The sequence below is a fragment of the Pocillopora verrucosa genome, chromosome 4 (assembly GCF_036669915.1).
Source record: "Pocillopora verrucosa isolate sample1 chromosome 4, ASM3666991v2, whole genome shotgun sequence".
NCBI lineage: Eukaryota > Metazoa > Cnidaria > Anthozoa > Scleractinia > Pocilloporidae > Pocillopora > Pocillopora verrucosa.
In genome coordinates this window covers 10,923,307-10,944,533 of record NC_089315.1, presented here as the reverse complement: position 1 = coordinate 10,944,533, position 21,227 = coordinate 10,923,307, and the positions used below count along the sequence as shown (strand labels likewise).

Genomic DNA, 21,227 nt, shown 5'->3' with positions numbered 1-21,227 from the left:
ATTTTAAGTGTTGATATTTCCTTAAAGTATATTGTATAATAGAAGATTTTAATTTGAAACCATACAATCTCAGATTTTAGAAAGCAACGCAATTTTCTGGCAGTTAATTCTAGTAAACAACGATTCAAGCTTGTTGAATTTAATACATGGTTTCGTACATGCAAGAAATTCGTTCGTTTTTCGGCTTCTGAGGAGAAAATTTAAAATTCTTTAATTGTAGCAAAGATTTAATCACGAAATATTTCATGGTCGTTTTTGCCTTGTCATTTATTAGTAGTTTTCGGGCATAACACGATTACATGGTAGACCCGACACAGTTTTTATAATTTTTTTTTCCAGCACAACTTGAGTTTGCATGGTATGTCATAAAAGAATTGGTTCATGCTTTAGCTGCGTGTATAACGAGAAGATGCAGAATTGCTCGGGGCTGCGCCTCGAGCAACTCTTACACTTCTCCTGTGCTCACAAACTCCACGCGTGCATCGATTACTCGATATACGCATGGATTAATTCATTTGTACTCAGGTGTGAGTTTGGCCCAAGACAAGAACTCCAATCCAAAAGGAACGTTACTATCGGCAATTAAGACAAGAAAATGCTAATATTTTGGGCATCTAATCGAGAAGAGCTAAATCCAAAGAGCTTTACTAGAGTCCTTAATGGGGTGCTTTTAAGGCTACCAGTTAAAATTTTGGCAATTTTACGGCTAATAGATAATATCTTTCCATTGAGGTAACCAGAAAAATTTTGCGGTTCAATTTTTTTTTCTTTTATCCTAACAGCTAATTGTTTTTGGCCGTTTAACTGAAGACGGTTAATAGTGAGTCCATGGGACATTTGGAAGACAAGTAAGATCGGAGGCCATCATCTACTTTTATCGGTTTGCTCACAAAAAGCGTTACTCACCCCCGCACTCTTCGTGCGATCCACGCGACTCACCAAAAGCATATCGGATTAGGGCTATTAAAATGCCTTGTTAAGATACAGCTGAAACCTGAAAAAGGACTAAAATTGATCAAGAACAGCTGAAAAGAAAAAAAAACTTGCTCACGTCATCCTTTGTTATGACCGCCTCATTTCCACTCTAATCGATTCGAAGTTCATCCTTGCCATAATTTGCTGTCTAATTCTAACAAATCTTTTTAAAAACGTACGAGAGAAACAATAAACTTTGCCGTTGTGATCGGCAAGTTGAGTAAGAGACGGTGCCCGTTTAGAGCGAATTAAAAAATGGATGATGTTACTCACTTCCCTTTTTCGCCTCTCTAAGATGTGTGTGCATGAATCGATTTGCACGAAACGGTGTTACTATTTGTGTGAGTTTTATCTGAACATCAGTGTTTATTTGGCATCCTAAATTAGCAGTAGCGTTTCCTGTCGTTACCTGTCATCACCTTTCCTTTAAAAGTAACCCATGCCCGGTTCGACAGCTTGTCTTTCACTATATCGTTATCACTTTTCCATATACCTTACAACCTAAACAATATTGTCTCGGTGACAATGGTTATTTCCGTCGTCTTTGTCTGAGCCATAAAGAGGGTTCATGAAGGCAAAATTCTTTAATTCATGAGATGGTCGAAAAGCAAGTCTAAAATTAAGCACCATTGCACAACTTCCTACTTATTAGTACTCTGATATAAGCTCATCGTTTCAACCAATCATGTCATATCAAGACAAATTTCTCTTCTAATTATTCATAAAAAAAAAATTAACTCAGTTCCATTTCAGAGACATATGTTATCTCGCTTGATAATTGTCGTCTCGTTGACGAACAAGTAACAAAACTTCTTTGTTCAGGTTGTGCTCGTCAATTTGTTCTTCATAGAAAAGCTGATTGGTGAAACTGGCGTACCTACTTGCAGTTGGGTGATTAATTCATATGGAAATATAATATGACCGATATGGCAGATATTTTATCATCAAAAATATTAAAGTGCCAATCTTAGTTCCACTTAAACTATTCAGTAAAGCTTGAAAACGATCTCAAGTTCACCACAGATCTTCATATCGTTTTCACATTGCATCTTTTCCCGATACCGGTGAAGGTATCTTTCGAGAAGAACTACACAGCCTAAAGGAACAAACTGTAATAAAATCCAGTTACGCATAATCTCGCTGTAAAATATGTTCTGCGAGAATTTCTAACGAGAGAAGTGTAAACTTCTTCAAAATAAATCTTTTATTAAATTATGATCTGCCACATTTTCAAAAGATTTAATCGCAATAACCCTAACATATCATCAAACTAAACGAATATATATACATCAGGTTACCTTAGATTCGATACCATTTAAAGATACGGTCGCGATTTGCGAGTTATACTCACTAATCCCTGTTAGTCTGACTTAACCCGAATATTTCTGATATTTGTATATTTAAACAGTCGGTTATTTCAAGATCTCTTTCATCTGAAGGAAAAGAATTTGGATAAATGCTTGGTAATTTAGGCGGTCCTAAAGACAATTCAAGATATAATAGCTCTGCCACCAAATAAACTATCATCATTTAGGCCTTTATTTTCTGCAATCATCTCTTTAAAATGCGTCAAGCAAAGAACTTCCCGTCTGCCAAAGGAACTCTTCACATTTTGTTTTGATTTTTCGTCGAAAGATGTTTTATTAATGACGCCTACACGGTCGTCGTTTGTAAACCATGTCAAGGTTTTATTCGTCTTCTTCATACTTCTTCGCTTTCTATTTTTAGTTATGTATTTATTTTTATCTTATCAGCAAAATTCTATCTTGCCACGTTTTCAATAGGCCTAAGGCATATTTACGTCGGAATACAAGTTTCACCTCATTGCTCAACTTTGTGGAATGGTGAGTTTCAACTGGAAAGTGTTCCCTGGACACAGGAAGCAACAGAATACTCACACGAAAACAACAAGAAAACATCCTTTTTATATTAGATACTTAAGAAAGGCCTTGTTTGCGATAAAATACCAGTTTCACCCCGGTGCTTTACTTTGTGGACTGGTGAGTTTCAATTAGAAAGTGTTCCCAGGACAACGGAAGCAAAAAAATACTCACAAGAACTCAAGAACGTCAAATATTATGAAAATTTTAATGAAAGCGAAGCTTGTGGGTAGATTTTCACCCCATGACGTCATGATATATGAAGTATTATTCATTCGATGTCTCCATGGGTGAGTGGGTGCATGACGTGACCTTAAATACCCTGTCCTGCTTCATTTGGTACATAACAAGCAGGCCATCACGTGCGCAAGACGGCATTAGAATTTGGAAACTTTTTCAGCGAATTTACGGAGTCGTAGGCACCGTAACCTTGAATTCAAAGGAAGCGCCGAGGTAAAAAATGAGCAAATCCTTCCTTAACAGTATTCCTTTCATCGTCTTCTTCTGGGGCTATGTTTTTTTCGTGCACATACAATGTCGAGGCACTCTTGGAATTCCTACTGAGTCGAAGTTACCGGAACACAAGGAGCTCTGCTTCAGGAGATGTGACATTGGCCTTCATGCGGATGACAAGGGAATATCGAGTAAAGAGGTACAAAGCATTGTTTTGTACACCTGCAGCGATGTGCATGTAGAACCTTCGCAGTTTAACAATTCAGCTCGACTGCATGTGTAAATAATTTTTTGCTTAAATTTTAAAAAGCGGGACCTCTCTGAAGTTGTTGTGTTATTGTCCTAAGAAATTCTAGTAGCAGTCCTAATTTGTTTGCGCAGCCTCTTTTCACAATCCACGTTAGGGTAATTAACGCGTAGAATTTTGTCGAGATTCTGGTCATTAATTTATGCGTATCGAAAATTACATCTCAATTGTCAAGATGAATATTGTATAATATTTGGCATTTCCAACCGCTCGCAAGAGCGACAACAAGGTTGTTATGTTTCAAGGTCGTTATGTTCTGCACGGGCTTGCTCGCATTTTCATTTGAAAACATTGATAGAATTACTTACTGAAAATTTCTTTAGTTGTGAGGCGATCGATATATCGTATTCTAGCTTTTCGTAGCAAATTATCAATTAATCATAGCCCTTAGAGCTGTTCACCGAGTACTTTTCTCCAGTCACCGATATCAATTGATAACAAATGTTCACATGTTCGAAATTGTCTGTAAACAGAAGAGTCCATGACCGTAAACAATGGACTCTTTCACACAGCCGTGGGTTCTTGAAGGAACAAAACAAGCCCTGGCGACTCAATAGCGCAGCCAAACATGTTTACTCTATTGTGCTTGAATGCCAAGAACTGACGAACAAGAATTAATCTTAAGCTGCTTAAGGCTATTTAAAGCCATGAACTTTGGTAAATTTCTATCGTCAATGCGCTATCTTATCCGATACGGTGAGCTTGATGACTGGATTAGTAGCAGCTCCCCAATCAGTTCGATCAATTCGCGAAGCAACAAGCCCGCAACACGTGTATGTCGCCATGGCTGTCATCCTTGATTAAAGAAAGCTTATCTCGGCTGTTTAAGTAATGGTTGCTAATAACACCGAAGAACAAAGAAAACGTCAGAAAATACATGAATTAATAATTGTTCGATAGCGCTGTAGTCATCAAAGTAATTATCTTCTTCCCTTTTTTTTTCTGTTATTATTATCATTGTTTTTGTGGTTTTGTTTTGTTTATTTCTTTTTCTGTCCCTACCTTCCTCATCACTTTTTCTTGGATATTACGCCTTGAGGATATTTCGGTTTTGGTGGAATCACGTTGCTTTTCATGTTCAGGCTCCCTTCTTTATTAGAAGAAGTAACAGTCATAAATAAACGATCCACTAATGTCGCCAGAAGTCTGTACAGAGTAAACCGATATGTGTGATCTTCTTTGGTCCGTTAAATGAGAAAAATTAACATGCATGAGCACACAAATACAACACAAGAAAACGAAATGCAACCAGAAAAAAAAATGTTAAAAACTAACAAGTAAAAAACACAAGTTTCCCCCCCCCCTCCAAAAAAAGGAACGTTCCGTCTGCGAACGTGCGCTTGATTTTCAAACCTTGACGCAAATTGCACATTTTCTAGATCCTTAACTAAAATTTTAATTTTATAATTTCCACTTAGACTGTCCGGATACGTCAGTCGCAATTATAGACAGAAGCCGATATCAGGACTCACTCACCCGCACGATCAGACTATACAATCTACGGGTTCAAATCATTGATCGTGTATGTAGACAGATATGTTTCAAAACGGTCGATTTATTTTTTTCTTGCAGATGTCTAGTTTTGAAGCTTGTTTCGAAAGGTGTCTTTCTGAGAAAGGTAAGCTTTTAAAATCAGAACCCTGTTTTTGACCAGACAGGTCAAAGCGGAAAGGATTATCCCTCAGTAAATTTCTCGACAGAAATTTCTATAGTAACAACATTAATTTTTGGGTTTATCTTAAAAAGACAGAGATACTGAAATTTTACAGCCACTTGAAAACTTAGTGAAAAATATAAACATGACTAGAGGGCGTTGTGGCGTGTTCCTTCCATACAATTGGCTAATTTCCTACGTGAAACTAAATTGGCAGGATGTGATGTGATCATTAAATATTATACGCTGAATATTTTTGAGCCACAATTTTCACTTTATAGAATTGCTGTTTAAAACCAACTGCTTGTGAGAAAAATATATTTCCAACGAAATCAGTGCTGCAAAAAGTTCATTTTGCTAGACTTCATATTTCATTTGCTAGACCCTGAAGGCCTCCAACTTTTGGAATCGCGTAATTCTATGGCAAACCTGAATTAGGGGTTCATTTGGCTACCCATTTAGTACGCAGGATATTGTGAAAATTCACTCCTTTTATGAGTTTTTTTCTTCTCCTTTGTTCATAGGGGAACTAAGCGCTATTTCGAATGATCAGAAAGCTTTGACTAATAAAGAGAAGACGGCACCCTTCAAGAGAACCAGACGCGGTTAGTCATTACTTATGATCACATCACTAGATCGCGTGCGGGAGAAACAACATCATTGGTAGTTTGAAATAAATATAAGCAACTTAATGGTGCGTTGGTGCTAACTAATTACCATACCCTTCTCATTTCCTGATTAGTATTTGGAAAGAAAACTACGGTTGTTAACTGATAAATTTTCATAATAAAAATCTTCTTCTATGCCTTTGAAGTAAGGTAGTTATCGCTTAAAAATATGTTAAGAATAAAAGCTTTAGGGAAGTGGAATAAAGATTGCCTGAGGACCTAACTCATGCGTTCCTCATCGTTCCAGTCCTATCTTCCCCCACTTTGGCAGGGGACTGAATAATGCTTAACTCTTCTTTCGGTGATTAATTCCATATACAGATGCCTCAAGCCACACAGCCAGTCAGAATTCTGTAATAAAACATGGTAGGGTGAAATTCTAATTTTGTAATGAATTAAGATTATAGTCCAATTCCATTTTAGAGGGGAAATATCTGTATTGCCTCTACACTGCATGGAGGCTCTGTTACATATCATGTTTTCAGTCTTCTTCAAAACTCAGTGATCTCATTCGACTCATGTAACAAAATGATGATAACAGACATAAGGCTTCCCCACAATTATGACTATCAGTGAGAAAAGAATTGAAGAGAATTCAGCCTGTAATTAAATTCCGCGAATAACCACTCCTAAAAACGACCTGGTTTCTGCAAATCGACGGAGACTGAGTGACTTGCTCCCTTTTGGTTATTATGATGGTGCTAATTCTAGAACTATGAGCTGCCTTTTTCTGCCGTTCCTTCGTAGATCTTTTGTCAAAGTTTTCCAGATCAGTCTTTTACTGCTTCTCTGGCGCAACTTATTCCGCGAACGAGAGTTCTCAACACGTGAGCGTCAATTTCTTTGCCGTTAATCTCAGCATAGTCAAGCATCGCGAGACAATGAGTTCCTATTTCATTCCTTGGTTCTTCAATCACCCAGTCTGACTCAAGATTCTTTTTCATGTGCACAGTCTCTTTAATCGGGTAATCCTCTTTTGTTATCTTCATCCTATTAGTCCTTTGGGTAATTTAGGAATTTAACAAATAATTCAGTTATCTATTTCATTTGTTTTAGTTTCTTTTTTTTGGTTTTTTGTTTTTTTGTACCATTCGTTACGTTTTCTGAAGGCGATGACTGTTACAATGGCAGTGCGAATAGTAGTTCTCCTGCTACGTTTGCTTCCGGTATAAAGATAATGTTCCAACAACTAAATGGCACGAAAAGATTCCAAGGAAAAATATCATGGAAACCTCTGCAAAGTATGTAAACCTTGAAAATTCCATAGCTTATTAGCTCTTATGTATTTTTTGTGGGTGAAAAACAATTGAAGTAATTATAAATTTTATCTACTGGATCTAACCCATTGCCCTACCCCCTTCCTTTAAGCTGAAGGGAACTGGGGTGCTCTATTTGAATCCCACTTTCTTGTTTCGTTTACATGATGAATCCCTTGGGGAGGGGGGGGGCATTTTTTTAAAGCATTTTGTTTCGTTGTGGTTTGTGTTATCGGCGGGACCAGAAGATTGAAAATCGGAACATCATGCTCCATAAAGTGACGTGAAACAATTTCGAATGTACTATTTACAAGAGATTTCGGATTTTTCGAAAAGTTTTCGGTAAATCATAAACGCCTCATGTCCTCTGAAAAGAACGAGGAATAGCAGATCGGAATCAGCGGTTATTACATTGAATATATAATTTTACGAAACTTCGTCATCACCATTCTTCATCACCATTCTTCATCATGGTGAATGACCACTAGTTTTCCTTACGATTTTACACTTTTTTTTGATAGATGATGGTGTTACTTGGACCAAGTACAAAATAATATCCGTATATATGGCTAATAATCACGTCGAATGTACGGAACTTGATAAGGTGAGGTGTAGCTTATAACAGTCATATAGATTATTTCCACAAACCTGTCTGAAAAAAAATGTCATCTAGCAATTCTGCCTAAATCGTCAGTGTAATCTTCCCACCCTCCCCACCCCTACCCCTCTCCTTATTTTTGACCGACGACCGCCCCCTTGGTACATATTTCTTTCTCTTCCCAGCCTTCCGTTGCCACTAAAATCAAAGATGGCGGTCATAATTTTCGTTAGGAAAATGCTGAGCACTCGCTCAGCCAAATTACGCCTGCTCTGCAGGCTAATTGTCTATACTCATTCTGATTATACAATTTGACTCAAAAATTATCTAAACTAACGTAAATTTCACCACAGAGACTCCACGGTGAGCGAGGTCTATAACGAAGTTCATATGACACGCGACCTGCATACTGCTAGGATCAGCAATGTCGATAGCGTAATGTTTGTAGATGGAAATATAGGAGGGATGGTAAGTTTTAAGCTCGGTAAAGAAATAAAGAAAGATGTTTTTCGTCTTGCTACGAGCGTGGGACAAAGAAAAATTTTGGCTCAGTGGTAGAGTATCGGAGCACGGAATCCGAAGGTCTGAGGTTCGATTCCTCATTGGGACTTTTTTCTTTGTCCCACGCTCGTGACAAGACGAAAAACATCTATCTTTGTTTCTTTACCGAGCTCAAAACTTACCATCTCTCTTATTTTTTAATCTGCAAACATTACGCTATCGACATTGATGATCCTAGCAGTATGCAGGACGCGTGTCATATGAACTTCGTTATAGATCTCGTTCACCGTGGTCTCTGTGGCTCAATGGTAGAGCATCGGAGCGCAGATTCCGAAAGTCTGAGGTTCGATTCCTCATGGGGGCTTCGATTTTTTTCTTTCTCAAAAGACTAAAAACATCTTTCTTTTTAATGTGAACTTGTTTTCACAGCAAAGTTTTGAACATTTTTGACATTAGTAATTTCCATTATTGACAATAGTTATTGTGGAAAATGCAGAAAAAAATCAAAGAAAAAAGGAAAGTTCAAAACACGAAAAGTTTTTAAGGTCAGCCAGACACTACTCAATTGCGTTTTCCATTCTTTCATCCAAATTTGTTGTCGGTGTTGCGATAAAGTTTGACTCGAGCGGAAATGATTCTCAGGGTCAAACAAAAAGTTGTTTGTCATAAGCAGTAACTAAGTATCTTAATTTCTCGCTTTTAGATACTAAAGAAAGACCTTGCTTTCGATAGAATTGTAGAAAAAAACTTTCATGAGATAACAGTGTCCACTTATATCTGAATCAATTCTTCATCTTTCATTTTTCCCGTTTGCTAAACTCGACTACTTCTCTAAAGGCTCGTATTAGAGTTTGAAAAGATTGCAAGATCTACGTAATCTATAGACCAATTGCAGTCACTGTCACCGGGCAAAGTCCTCTCCAGAGCTACCCTTACCCGAACGCCTCCCATCTTTCTCCTCACCTCATAACGAATTTATTGTACTTGTTCATCACTCAAATGCGTGTACACGTTTTTTCAGAAAGTCACAACATATACAATTACCGACTCTTCACATGGCATAATGAATAATTCGGAGGTTTACGTATTGGTAAGTGTCAGCTGGTAAGCATTACCTTTATCGCAAGGAAGAGTCGGCTCTTGAACCTTCACCTCCTAAAGGTGATTTTAAAACAGAAAATAAATTAATGCGTTGCGTGTTGTCTTCATAGAACTCAGATTCTCCTCAATACTTCTCAGGGAAATGTGTGTCAAGATAACTTTAAACTGAACTAGCTTAGTGAAAACCACCAATTTGTTGTCTAAAAAGGGTTTTAGCTATTTCCTGTTCGAAAATTGTAGTGGAGGGGTAAGGAGACGTAGTTGAACTTATCGCTTGAACTTATTTGGGAAAAAATATATTCAGTTTACAAAAAAACTTAAAGCACGATCCGGCAGCAAAAAAAGTTAATTATTGCAGACGACAAGTTAATAAGTCGAGCGAGTATTAAAGATACAAAAAAAATTATGTTGTGGGAAACGACAGTGGGTACGAAACGACCGGTAATCAAGTCAGGAAGATGACGAAAAAGCTCTCAAAACTGAAAAAGGTTCTCCTGTCTATCGGTCAACACAAAATTCAAATCCTACTTAACTTGAGGAGTGTCAATGTGTGGTATATATTACCTGATCCGCTGAGTACGATGGACCCATGAACATATCTTGCGTTGATCGCCTATAATATCTTCATTCATCTTTAGGTCGCCTCCTACCCACATTCGAACGACCTGGCTAAACATTTTGATAATTTTTCGAGTAAGTAATTTTTTTTTTAAATTGATATCTTCATTCATGCTAAGTAGTCCAAAATTTTTGTACATTTCTAGTTGTTTTTTTTTTAATTTATTTCATGAATTAAGAAGGTTTGTCATAGCAGCAGAAGATCGCTTGTCACTCTCATATGATTTTCCTTTTTTGTAGGGTGCAAAGTTCCAAATGACTGCCAAGGTTGGTACTGAGGAAGTATATCTGAAAATAGCTTCATATCATGACTACACTGTATATTTGACAAAGTTTTTAAATCGATATCTTTTTGTAAAAAGCGGATACGAAACATTTGCTGAAATGTTCTTGTGGAAAAGCCGTAGTAAATAAGGTAATTGTATATAAATTTTTCAAAAATCCTTAGTCAATGCATATTTTATACAGAATATTGACTTATTAATAGTGCACCCATACCCAAACGTTGGACTTTGGATAGTGTTTTTAGTTCTAATCAACTGTGGCCTTACCGTAACTGGTTGCCATGTTTTCTTTCGGCCATTTGAAACCCTCTCCAGAAATGCTTTTGTTTCTCTGTCACGAGTACTGAAGTTTCTGTTAAATAGGTTATACCTGTCCTTGGGTAAATTTGGGAAAAAATACTGCTGCACATAATGCTCCAGAATTCGAGACCTTTAATTTATATCTCCGCAATCTGAAAGTATGTCTGAAGATGTAATAACTTGAAGTAGCCTAACCTTCAAAGGTTTTCCTCATTATCGCCATAAATTTGATTTCGACAACCACCATATTGAGAACATCATGCGCACTTTTTGTTCTCCCTCTTTCTAAAAAACGCCTGCCGCTTAAAAATAAAGGATGAGGTCACAGCATTTCTTCATTTTATGATGTTAGGAAATATTGAAGTCCTTGTCCTCTCACTATGTTTGTTTTCAAGTGAGGTTTAGTCCACTTTTCATATACAGCTCATATTATACAGTGTTTATTGTCAAACATTCTTGCAGCATGTAACATGCTCTTTCTTCTAACATGAAACTTCCACCAAATTATTGTCATGAAGTAAAGATGATGATCATAATTATCTTTGCCACTGACCTTGCCACAATCAACGATATTATCATCATCATCATCGTCATTATTATCATCATCATTGTTCATGTCATTGTCATCGTTATGTCGTAATCATTATTTTTGTGACCCCAAGGTAAACAACGGGGATGAGCGAAAAAACTCCTGCCGCTTAAAAATAAAAAATAAAGTCACAGTATTTCTTCATTTTTTTAAAAAAGGAGAGCCACATTCTGATGTTAGGAAACCAAACGGTATTAATTTTCACTTATTTTTGTTTTTTACCAGATTCGACTACAACACCACCGTCCAAAGGTGAGCTGATCACAATTTACAATATTTACAGAAGCCTATGCCGTAGTTATATAGTTTTGAGATGAACACAAGAGAAATTATATTATTTTTTGACTTTTCAAACAAGAAACAATGTACTCAATCATTTAGAAATTTTAATGTTTTCTCTCGTTTTAGATCCATATTTCTCTAGTTTTAGATCCATATTCGTATGGAAAAGCCGTATTAAATTCGGTAATTGAATACGAATTCTTCAAATATATATATAGAAAGTTCTGTCTGACGAGCGCTTAGGCGCGATACTCAGAGTCACAGCGAGTCGATGCATCCTCTTTGATTCTTTAACTTATATATACATACACATATTTTCGTGTGGAAAAGCCGTGGTAAATTCGGTAATTGAATACAAATTCTTCAAAAATCCTTAGTCCATGCATTTTTTTACAGCATATTGACTTACTTATAGGACGCCCACACCCAAACGTTGAACTTTGGATAGTGTTGTTGATTCTAAACAACTATCGCCTTACTGTAACTGGTCGCCATGTTTTCTTTCGGCCATTTGAGACTTTCTCCAGAAATGGCTTTGTTTGTCTTTCACTACTACAAAAGTTTCTGCTAATTAGGTTATATCTGTCCTTGGGGGGTGATGGGAAAAAGTTGCTGCTGCACAGAATGCTCCAGAATTCGAGACCTTTTAATTAATACCTTCGGAATTTAAAATATGCGTGAAGATATGATAAACTCTACTTATTATGTGCAAGGCATTTTCGGATTGTAAGATCAAAAGAACAAAGTAGGCGATAGCGGGCCATCGGATCTTCTTGAAACACCAATATCTCTGGGTGTATACATACCGAATCATTTGGTGTCCTGCGCCCACTAGGAGATACCTTTTTGGGAAGCACAACTATATTTCTGCTTTCTTTCTCCAATTTGTGACTTATTTTAGTTTTGGGTCCATTTCTTTAGGAAATGACGAGCTATTTTAATTTGTTTTTTTATTTTTTCGCATGGTCAGACTACAGCAAAGCATTGTCTCCGACTTCTGGTGGGTTGATATCATTTTGATAGCATTTTGATTAGGATAGGGCATTTATCTAGTATGCTTAACAAAAATATCCAGGACACCACGGAGCTAGCAACAAAAATTTCAAATGTACCAAAAGAGCAATCGCTAGACAGTGAAAATTGTACAAACTTGTTAGTGCATTAAAAAAAATGTCAGTCAATTTGAAAAGGCCAAGCGAGACTATTATCTTACCACTGACCTTGTCACTATCATCATTATTGTCATCGTCATCGTCATTATTATCATCATCATTGATCATTTCGTTGTCATCGTCATGGTCATTGTTATTGTGACGCACAAGAAACAACCGGATGTGCAAAAAAATTCCTGCCGCTTTAAAATAAAGAATGAGGTCACAGCAGCTCTTCATTTTGTGAAAAGAAAGCTGCATTCTGATGTTAGGAAATCAAACGGTATTAATTTTCCCCTATTTTTTTTTTTTTTTGTTTTTTCTTCTAGATCTGACTACACCAACCCCGCCCAAAGGTGAGCTGATCACAATTTACAATATTTACAGAAGTCTATATTGTAGTTAAATAGTTTTGAAATGAACACGCGAGACATTTTTACATATTTTGACTTTCCAAACAAGCAATAATACACTCATTCACTTAGAATGAATTATCATCATCATCATCATCGTCATTATTATCATTATCATTGTTCATGTCATTGTCATCGTCATGTCGTAGTCATTGTTACTGTGACCCCAAAGTAAACAACGGGGATGAGCGAAAAAACTCCTGCCGCTTAAAAATAAAGGAAAAGGTCACAGTATTTCTTCATTTTTTTAAAAAAGGAGAGCCACATTCTGATGTTAGGAAACCAAACGGTATTAATTTTCACTTATTTTTGTTTTTTACCAGATTCGACTACAACACCACCGCCCAAAGGCGAGCTGATCACAATTTACAATATTTACAGAAGCCTATGCCGTAGTTATATAGTTTTGAGATGAACACAACAGAAATTATTCTATTTTTTGACTTTTCAAACAAGAAACAATGCACTCAATCATTTAGAAATTTTAATGTTTTCTCTCGATATATATATATATATATATATATACATATATTCGTGTGGAAAAGCCGTATTAAATTCGGTAATTGAATACAAATTCTTCAAATATATATATATATATATATATGTATATGTATATGTATATATATATATATATATATAGAAAGTTCTGTCTGACGAGCGCTTAGACGCAATACTCAGAGTCACAGAGAGTCGATGCATCCTCTTTGATTCTTTAACTTATATATACATACACATATTTTCGTGTGGAAAAGCCGTGGTAAATTCGGTAATTGAATACAAATTCTTCAAAAATCCTTAGTCCATGCATTTTTTTACAGAATATTGACTTACTTATAGGACGCCCACACCCAAACGTTGAACTTTGGATAGTGTTGTTGATTCTAAACAACTATCGCCTTACTGTAACTGGTCGCCATGTTTTCTTTCGGCCATTTGAGACTTTCTCCAGAAATGGCTTTGTTTGTCTTTCACTACTACAAAAGTTTCTGCTAATTAGGTTATACCTGTCCTTGGGTGGTGATGGGAAAAAATTGCTGCTGCACAGAATGCTCCAGAATTCGAGACCTTTTAATTAATACCTCCGGAATTTAAAATATGCGTGAAGATATGATAAACTCTACTTATTATGTGCAAGGCATTTTCGGATTGTAAGATCAAAAGAACAAAGCTGGTGATAGCGGGCCGACGGATCTTCTTGAAACACCAATATCTCTGGGTGTATACATACCGAATCATTTGGTGTCCTGCGCCCACTAGGAGATACCTTTTTGGGAAGCACAACTATATTTCTGCTTTCTTTCTCCAATTTGTGACTTATTTTAGTTTTGGGTCCATTTCTTTAGGAAATGACGAGCTATTTTAATTTGTTTTTATTTTTTCGCATGGTCAGACTACAGCAAAGTATTGTCTCCGACTTCTGGCGGGTTGATATCATTTTGATAGCATTTTCATTAGGATAGGGCATTTATCTAATATGCTAAACAAATTGGAAACGAAAAAATATCCAGGACACCACGGAGCTAGCAACAAAAATTTCAAATGTACCAAAAGAACAATCGCTAGACTGTGATAATTGTACAAACTTGTTAGTGCATTAAAAAAAATGTCTTAGTCAATTTGAAAAGGCCAAGCGAGACTATTATCTTACCATTGACCTTGTCACTATCATCATTATTATCATCGTCATCGTCATTATCATCATCATCATTGATCATTTCGTTGTCATCGTCATGGTCATTGTTATTGTGACGCACAAGAAACAACGGGATGTGCAAGAAAATTCCTGCCGCTTTAAAATAAAGAATGAGGTCACAGCAGCTCTTCATTTTGTGAAAAGAAAGCTGCATTCTGATGTTAGGAAATCAAACGGTATTAATTTTCCCCTATTTTTTTTTTTTTTTGTTTTTTCTTCTAGATCTGACTACACCAACCCCACCCAAAGGTGAGCTGATCACAATTTACAATATTTACAGAAGTCTATATTGTAGTTAAACAGTTTTGAAATGAACACGCGAGACATTTTTACATATTTTGACTTTCCAAACAAGCAATAATACACTCATTCACTTAGAAAATTTAATGTTTTCCCTCTTTATAATTCCTCATCTTTAATATTCAATACTTGCCTTACTACTTTATAGATGTATTAAAAAAATAAAACATTGTTCGACGCTGTTTTTAAGTGCAGTTCCGATAATTCAAATTCCATTACTGCTAGTCACTAGGATCCCACACCAGAATTGAAAGGTCCCCGAGAATATCAGGGCGTTCTTTTACAAACCATGATAAACGCAGAGTCTTAGTTATTTTCATCATGCATATGGCCTCATTTAAACGTTTACTCTACATTTAATTGGGGAGTAAACGTCAGATGACTGAGGCCTCTGTGTATAATGCTTTGGCCTGTCGAGTGTTGGAGCTCAATATTGCTAGCATATCAAAACATCCCGATTTTTTTTTGTCTCTCTAGATTACCAGACAATCATGATCTTTGCATTTGTCTTTGTTACCTCGAGTGTATTGGCTGTAGTTGCGTTAGCCTTTCTGTATTACCGCCGACGTAAAAACTACGAATCCCCAAATCCTCTGACAGGTTTGTGTGTTAGATATGTGTTGAAGTGCATGTATTCAGATTTTGATGAAAGGTTGACTCGGATTTAACCCACATAATACACACACCATTGTTAGACTTCATCACTGCATGGCGTGATATACAAGTCCATAAACCACCAGTGGGTACGCTTTAATGTAGGAATGATGGTTCCGATTGAGATAAGCCTTTTGGAGTTCAAAATGAAGTTTAAAGTTCCTGTGCTAAGGAATGCTTGATTCAGGAAACAATGAACATTTTAAAACTCTTAAAGGAAGCGAAATTAGTTTTGGAGTGGACGATATTCTCAAATGCGACACGAATTGTGGCTGGAAAATGAAAACAGAACTTGCTAAATCTAAGTGAGGGTTTGCAATGTTTCGACTACTCTTGGACCAGTAGATTTTATTTTTAAGTGTAGATAAATCCTTACAGTATTGTTCAATAGAAAATTCTATTTTAAAATCTTAGAACTTTCGCAATTTTTAATTACAATGTTACGCAATTTTCTGAACGTGAAGTCAAGTGTACAACAATCCAGGCATGGTGGGAATCTACACTTTGTCATCCTATGTTTTCACGTAGTTTGAAATGGGTAAGTAATAGTTACAAATAATGGATCTTCGAACAAGTGTTGCGCACTAAAGCATCTTGTGTACTAGATCCCTCTCTTCCTTTCAAAATTTTTTCATATTCACCGATCAAAAGACCGTAGTCATGAAGAAATTGACGGCAACTTACTTGTGTATTCCTGTGTATTTTAAATAACATCCGCAATTTGTTTGTTTGCCGCACATCGAACTTGGTAAGTATGGTGAAAACGCGCTGTCATCGAAGTCTAAGGAAGTCAGAGGAACGTCGCCCCTTAATTAAAACTGCGTGTTAGCATCAATGGCGAGGCGAAAAGATGAGGTAGATAGCTGTCAAGTAATCGTCTAAATTGTTCCTTCACGATATCAAACTCTGGCCTAACTCTTAAAAGGAAAAAAACCTATCCCACTGTTTCCTCATAAATATTTTTCAACCCCAGGGATCTAACGAATTTTTCCTTCGTCAAGCACAAAACTGAAAAAGCTGTAAGAACTCGGTATGTTCTTGAAATGCAAAAAAAAAAAAAAAAGGATCTTAAGTTTACTGTGTTTGAAGCAGGTCTTGTCATTAATTTCCTACCAACCTTTGCAGGGTGCGTCTCCTGATGGAAAAGTATTCGACCTGACAGAGAGATTCATTTGCTTTATGAGACATTTAAGCTCCTTAAATATAGGGAACAGTACTTTTCAAAAGGCTTGGCAAGATGATGATTCCTTTTGTCAAATAGTGGATTTGAAACCTTACTTAGAGACAAAATAAAATAATTGGACTTGTTAACGATCAATCTCAAATACTGGTTTCGTGATTATCTAGTGCTTCCAATAAGATCCAGAAACGTTTCAGTCAGTTAAATTTTACTCAGTTAAATGCCACAAACTGAATGCAGACCATTCCTATAAAGCTATTTCCCTTTTACCCTGACCGTGCTATTTTTACAGACGGGAACTGAGTATTGCTGTATCATCATGTGATGGAGATTTAAGAAGAAGTCTGTCACAGTTACACCTTTGCAAAGGCAATTGTCAATTTCAATTAGCTAAAAAGTAAAATATATTTACAAGACATTATTTCGACATTTCTTTTTCGTAACAAAAAGTGTAGATCCAGTTAACTACCTACTGTTGCTATGTATGTACCGGTAGCCATATAAGTATAAAGTGTACATCAGTACTTATTATAGTTCAATGCACACATAAGACCGTTCTCACTAATTCATATGCCTTATGGCTCACATCGTATTTGAAACATAGCCACCTAAGATATTTTGCTTGGGTAAAAGAAGACTCAACATCTTACCAAACAAAATATAATATTTTATAAACGTTGCCAAGCGATCGTCACAGGGTGTCTTAATCACATTGGACTCTTCAAATTATGCATCTGAGCTCTGGATGGGGCGAATGTTCAACCTCAATTTTAGTTTTTTAGATCTGATTCTCTTCCATACTCCTTGTCTGCCATGATAGCATCTCGGGAACTGAATCTCCTCAAAAATATGTTTGCTGCAATAAATTACTAAAGCCAATCCAATCCAATGAACGATTTGTCTGTCTAATATGGAACAAGTGTTGAACTGGGAGACGAAAAGAAAACCCTGTTGAGCATCTACACCAACCAAGCCCTTAAGGGTGTGCGTTTCCTCATAGTCAAACAGTACAATCGATCCTTGCAGCATTATTAAGCCACTTTTCCTGAGGATCTTTGAGCATATTAGAAATCAAAACACTTCAATTTGGCCAAATCTTAAGATTTTCAAGTTGTATCAATGAAACATTCAAGTTTGCGTGATTATTGTAACAATTATAATTGTATACGCATCAATAATAGAGCATTCTTGACGCTTTCTAGTCAATTTATTTCGTCAACGACGAATTTTTACCCATTTCCGACCACGTGACGTATGAAGCAAAAATGTCTGATGTGCGAAAATCGTTTCGTTTCTTGTTTCTTTATATAAACGTTGGTTTAATGTATGGTTAACACGCGGTTCTGATATATCCGACCCAACTGCATATGGACTTTGAAATCCAAATTTTAAATAGAGTTGATTTGCCATACAGTGGGCACTTTCTTGAACGCGCTTTTGGCATAACAAGTGCTTAGCAATAAGTGTCCCAAAACAATTATTGTATACGTTTTTCATATGATAGATCAAGGCCTCGGTTTGTGTTAACTGCCTCAGCATTTGGCTTTGGCCTTGATAACATTACCTTTCATACTCATTGTTAATTATTATCATTATTAGCAGTGGTCATCATTTTCACTACCATCATAGCCATTATCAAATAGAGAATAATACATGGGCGCGTGTAGATATGGAATTTCTCTTCGAGTTGAACACTAGAAGAGAAATTCCATATCTACAAGCAACCATGTATTATTTTGTTTATCATGTAAACACAAAAGCCCTTTACTTGCAAGAAAAGCCGACTTCATCAATGAATGAAAATAAATTAATCGACAATCCCCAAATGACAATCGAAGAGTGCGTTAGCGCTAACTCTTACGATGGAAAAATGCGTTGAATCTCGATTATAAAAACAACAATGGTCGTAATTTTCAATTTACAAAATTCTCATTTATTGAATTTGTCTTAACCGACAGAAGACAGAAGAAGTCTTCAGGTAAACGGCCAAAATCAGCCAGTGGCAAATCTTCCAGTTGTCGATTTTCATTCTCAGCCGCGAGAAATGCCAACACCAAAGCCACTGAATACGTAACTTTCGGTTTTTCTTTTTGTATATTGGTTTTTTTCCCCTTCTAGGAAAGTTTGAACCTTACTGTCTGTCAGAGATACGGATATTTCAGTGTTTTAGCCTCCACGATCCGAGAAAGTTCCGATAAACTACCTTGTATTGAGAATCGTGAAGGCTTTGCCGTTCATTCATCAAACCGACCGAGTGGCGCCAAAGGCGAGTGGCGTGTAAGCAGCTGATTGGCTGTATCGACACTCGTCAAAAAAATACGTTTTTTTTTTCACGTGTGTTGTTACGGCTTTTCTCAGGGCCGGATATTCCTGTATAGACCGTAGTTTATGTGATAAATATTGATAATTTTAAATTTTAACCAACATAACTTCTTATTTTATATATTTTTAGTGGATATCCTTGACCCAACGGGAAAGGTGTTATATTTATCATTTAACTCATATGTTTTTCTTTTCTTTGTTTTGTTTCTTTTTATTGGGATTTTTACAAGTTTGCTTTTGAGTATTTTTTGTTGCTAGTTTTGTTTTGCTATTAATTTATGAATTTAAATACGCGACTTGTCAATATTCGCAACCATTCATATTCTTCCTGTCGCAATCTATATTCTCAATTAAATATAATGTTTGTCTTAATTTTCAGATCTGAAATTTGAATACGATGCATTCATTATATACAGTTCCTATGACTCAGAATGGGTGGTAAAAACCCTTCTTCCCACTCTAGAAGAAAAGCACGGGTTAAAGTGCTGTGTACACTACAGGGATTTCACGCTTGGAATTCCCATTCGGCAGAACATGGTGGACAGCGTATACAGATGCAAAAAGACAGTGGCTGTTGTCTCCACCAACTTCTTCAACAGCAGTTATTGTGGATCCGAACTGGACTACGCCCTCCACCGACTTATGGAAAAAAAGGACGATAGTTTAGTTGTCATAAAACTTGATAATGTCGACAGAAACAAACTTCCTAAGGAATTACAAAGTAGGAGTTACATAGATTATCCTAAGTCCATTGAAAAGGAAACTTGGGAGAAAAAGCTCGTGAAATGCTTAAAGGTCATAAACTAAATTAAGATCGAATCATCTTTTTCATGCTCTTAACCCCTCATGACAAGCTTGTGCGTCGATCATGGGAGGTGGTTGTTTGAAACCAGGTCAAGCATAGAGGTTTCGCTGTAAATGCACACCACGATGTAATATTAGCTAGTTGGCTGTCAGTTACCTTAGAGCTATGGAATTTTGAATGGAGAAAACGAAAGACGCATTTCTCTTGTTTACAGAAAGGTGGTTGCAAAGGGTTCGTTTTTTTAAATTTAAATTCCAGAGCTTAAAAATATTTATCAATGTAACCTATCATGTAATTCGATCCTGACAATAAAAGAGATTATTTGGTTAGGCGGGTTACCCCAACTAAGCGGGTTACCTATCCTATCTGGGGTGTCCCGCGTCCATGTTAACAAGCCCGTAGTCTCCACATTATTCACGACACCGCTTGACATTGGCAGTTTTTTTAAGCAGTTCGTATGGGATTGGCTCGAGTCAAATTTTACAGAGCTGTCTATCTTACCCTTTATAACCTTGGTTGTAACACGAACCGTGTTTCTCTTTTTTTAATATATTCGTGTAGCTGATGAGTAAAACGAAGTGACCTATATTTGTGTCATTATTTTATAAAAACACGAGCCTGTCTTGCTTCGCCTACATCAACTACACTGCGATAGAAATCTCGAGCTCAAATCTAATTTTTTGAGATATTAATTTACAGTTTTACCTCGACATCGCACAACATCACTAACTATAATTTTGGGTAGGAGGAAAAAGTTTCATTGTTAAAGAGCGGAAAAATAGCCCACGAATATTCTTACTTGCGCAACTTTTTCTTCACGGCTCCGAAATTGTATTTCAAAATACAGAATAACCCATCAAGACTTTCAGTATCCTGTTTTATTTCTTTAATGGAAGGTACTTTAAAGGCTCTTAACTAACATCTATTAAAGTTTTGTCTCTTTTCCAGTTCTTTTTACTTTTATCGAAGTTGAATCCATTTAATTTCCTCAGTAAACACACCGAGCACATCTTGACAGGTCTCGGCCATTGGAGGGTCTACAGGAACATCCTCCTGATAAACATGCAGCTTTTTTCGCTTCATTCGTGTTGTAACAGGCGTTATCTAACATTTTACAATTCTCTGCACTCGAACACGATACCCTTTTTTTTTGGACTACATTCAAAAAGTCATCGTCACTCTTATCGTAGTTTTCTTCTTGGAAGATTTCAGGGTTGTAGTCTTCCACATCCTTCCATGTATG

The 21,227-nt window shown here is 36.5% G+C and overlaps 1 protein-coding gene across 2 annotated transcripts in view; it reads left to right on the top strand.

The window, feature by feature from the left end:
* Positions 1–20,876, top strand: part of LOC136280582 (uncharacterized) — a 23,356-nt gene extending 2,480 nt beyond the window's left edge. The window contains exons 1-16 of one of the 2 annotated variants that reach the window (XM_066166081.1): positions 3,206–3,507; positions 5,188–5,233; positions 5,794–5,874; positions 6,259–6,303; positions 7,047–7,178; positions 7,715–7,797; positions 9,314–9,382; positions 10,032–10,086; positions 10,252–10,278; positions 11,410–11,436; positions 12,437–12,466; positions 12,947–12,973; positions 13,354–13,380; positions 14,946–14,972; positions 15,501–15,623; positions 19,559–20,870. In XM_066166081.1, coding sequence (XP_066022178.1) covers positions 3,316–3,507; positions 5,188–5,233; positions 5,794–5,874; positions 6,259–6,303; positions 7,047–7,178; positions 7,715–7,797; positions 9,314–9,382; positions 10,032–10,086; positions 10,252–10,278; positions 11,410–11,436; positions 12,437–12,466; positions 12,947–12,973; positions 13,354–13,380; positions 14,946–14,972; positions 15,501–15,623; positions 19,559–19,986 — 1,419 coding nt within the window. In that variant the 5' untranslated portion in view covers positions 3,206–3,315 and the 3' untranslated portion in view covers positions 19,987–20,870. Of the gene's footprint in view, positions 1–3,205; positions 3,508–5,187; positions 5,234–5,793; positions 5,875–6,258; positions 6,304–7,046; positions 7,179–7,714; positions 7,798–9,313; positions 9,383–10,031; positions 10,087–10,251; positions 10,279–11,409; positions 11,437–12,436; positions 12,467–12,946; positions 12,974–13,353; positions 13,381–14,945; positions 14,973–15,500; positions 15,624–19,558 lie in introns of those variants that run through there. The other variant, XM_066166082.1, reaches the window with a different exon arrangement.
* Positions 20,877–21,227: the final 351 nt, after the last annotated feature.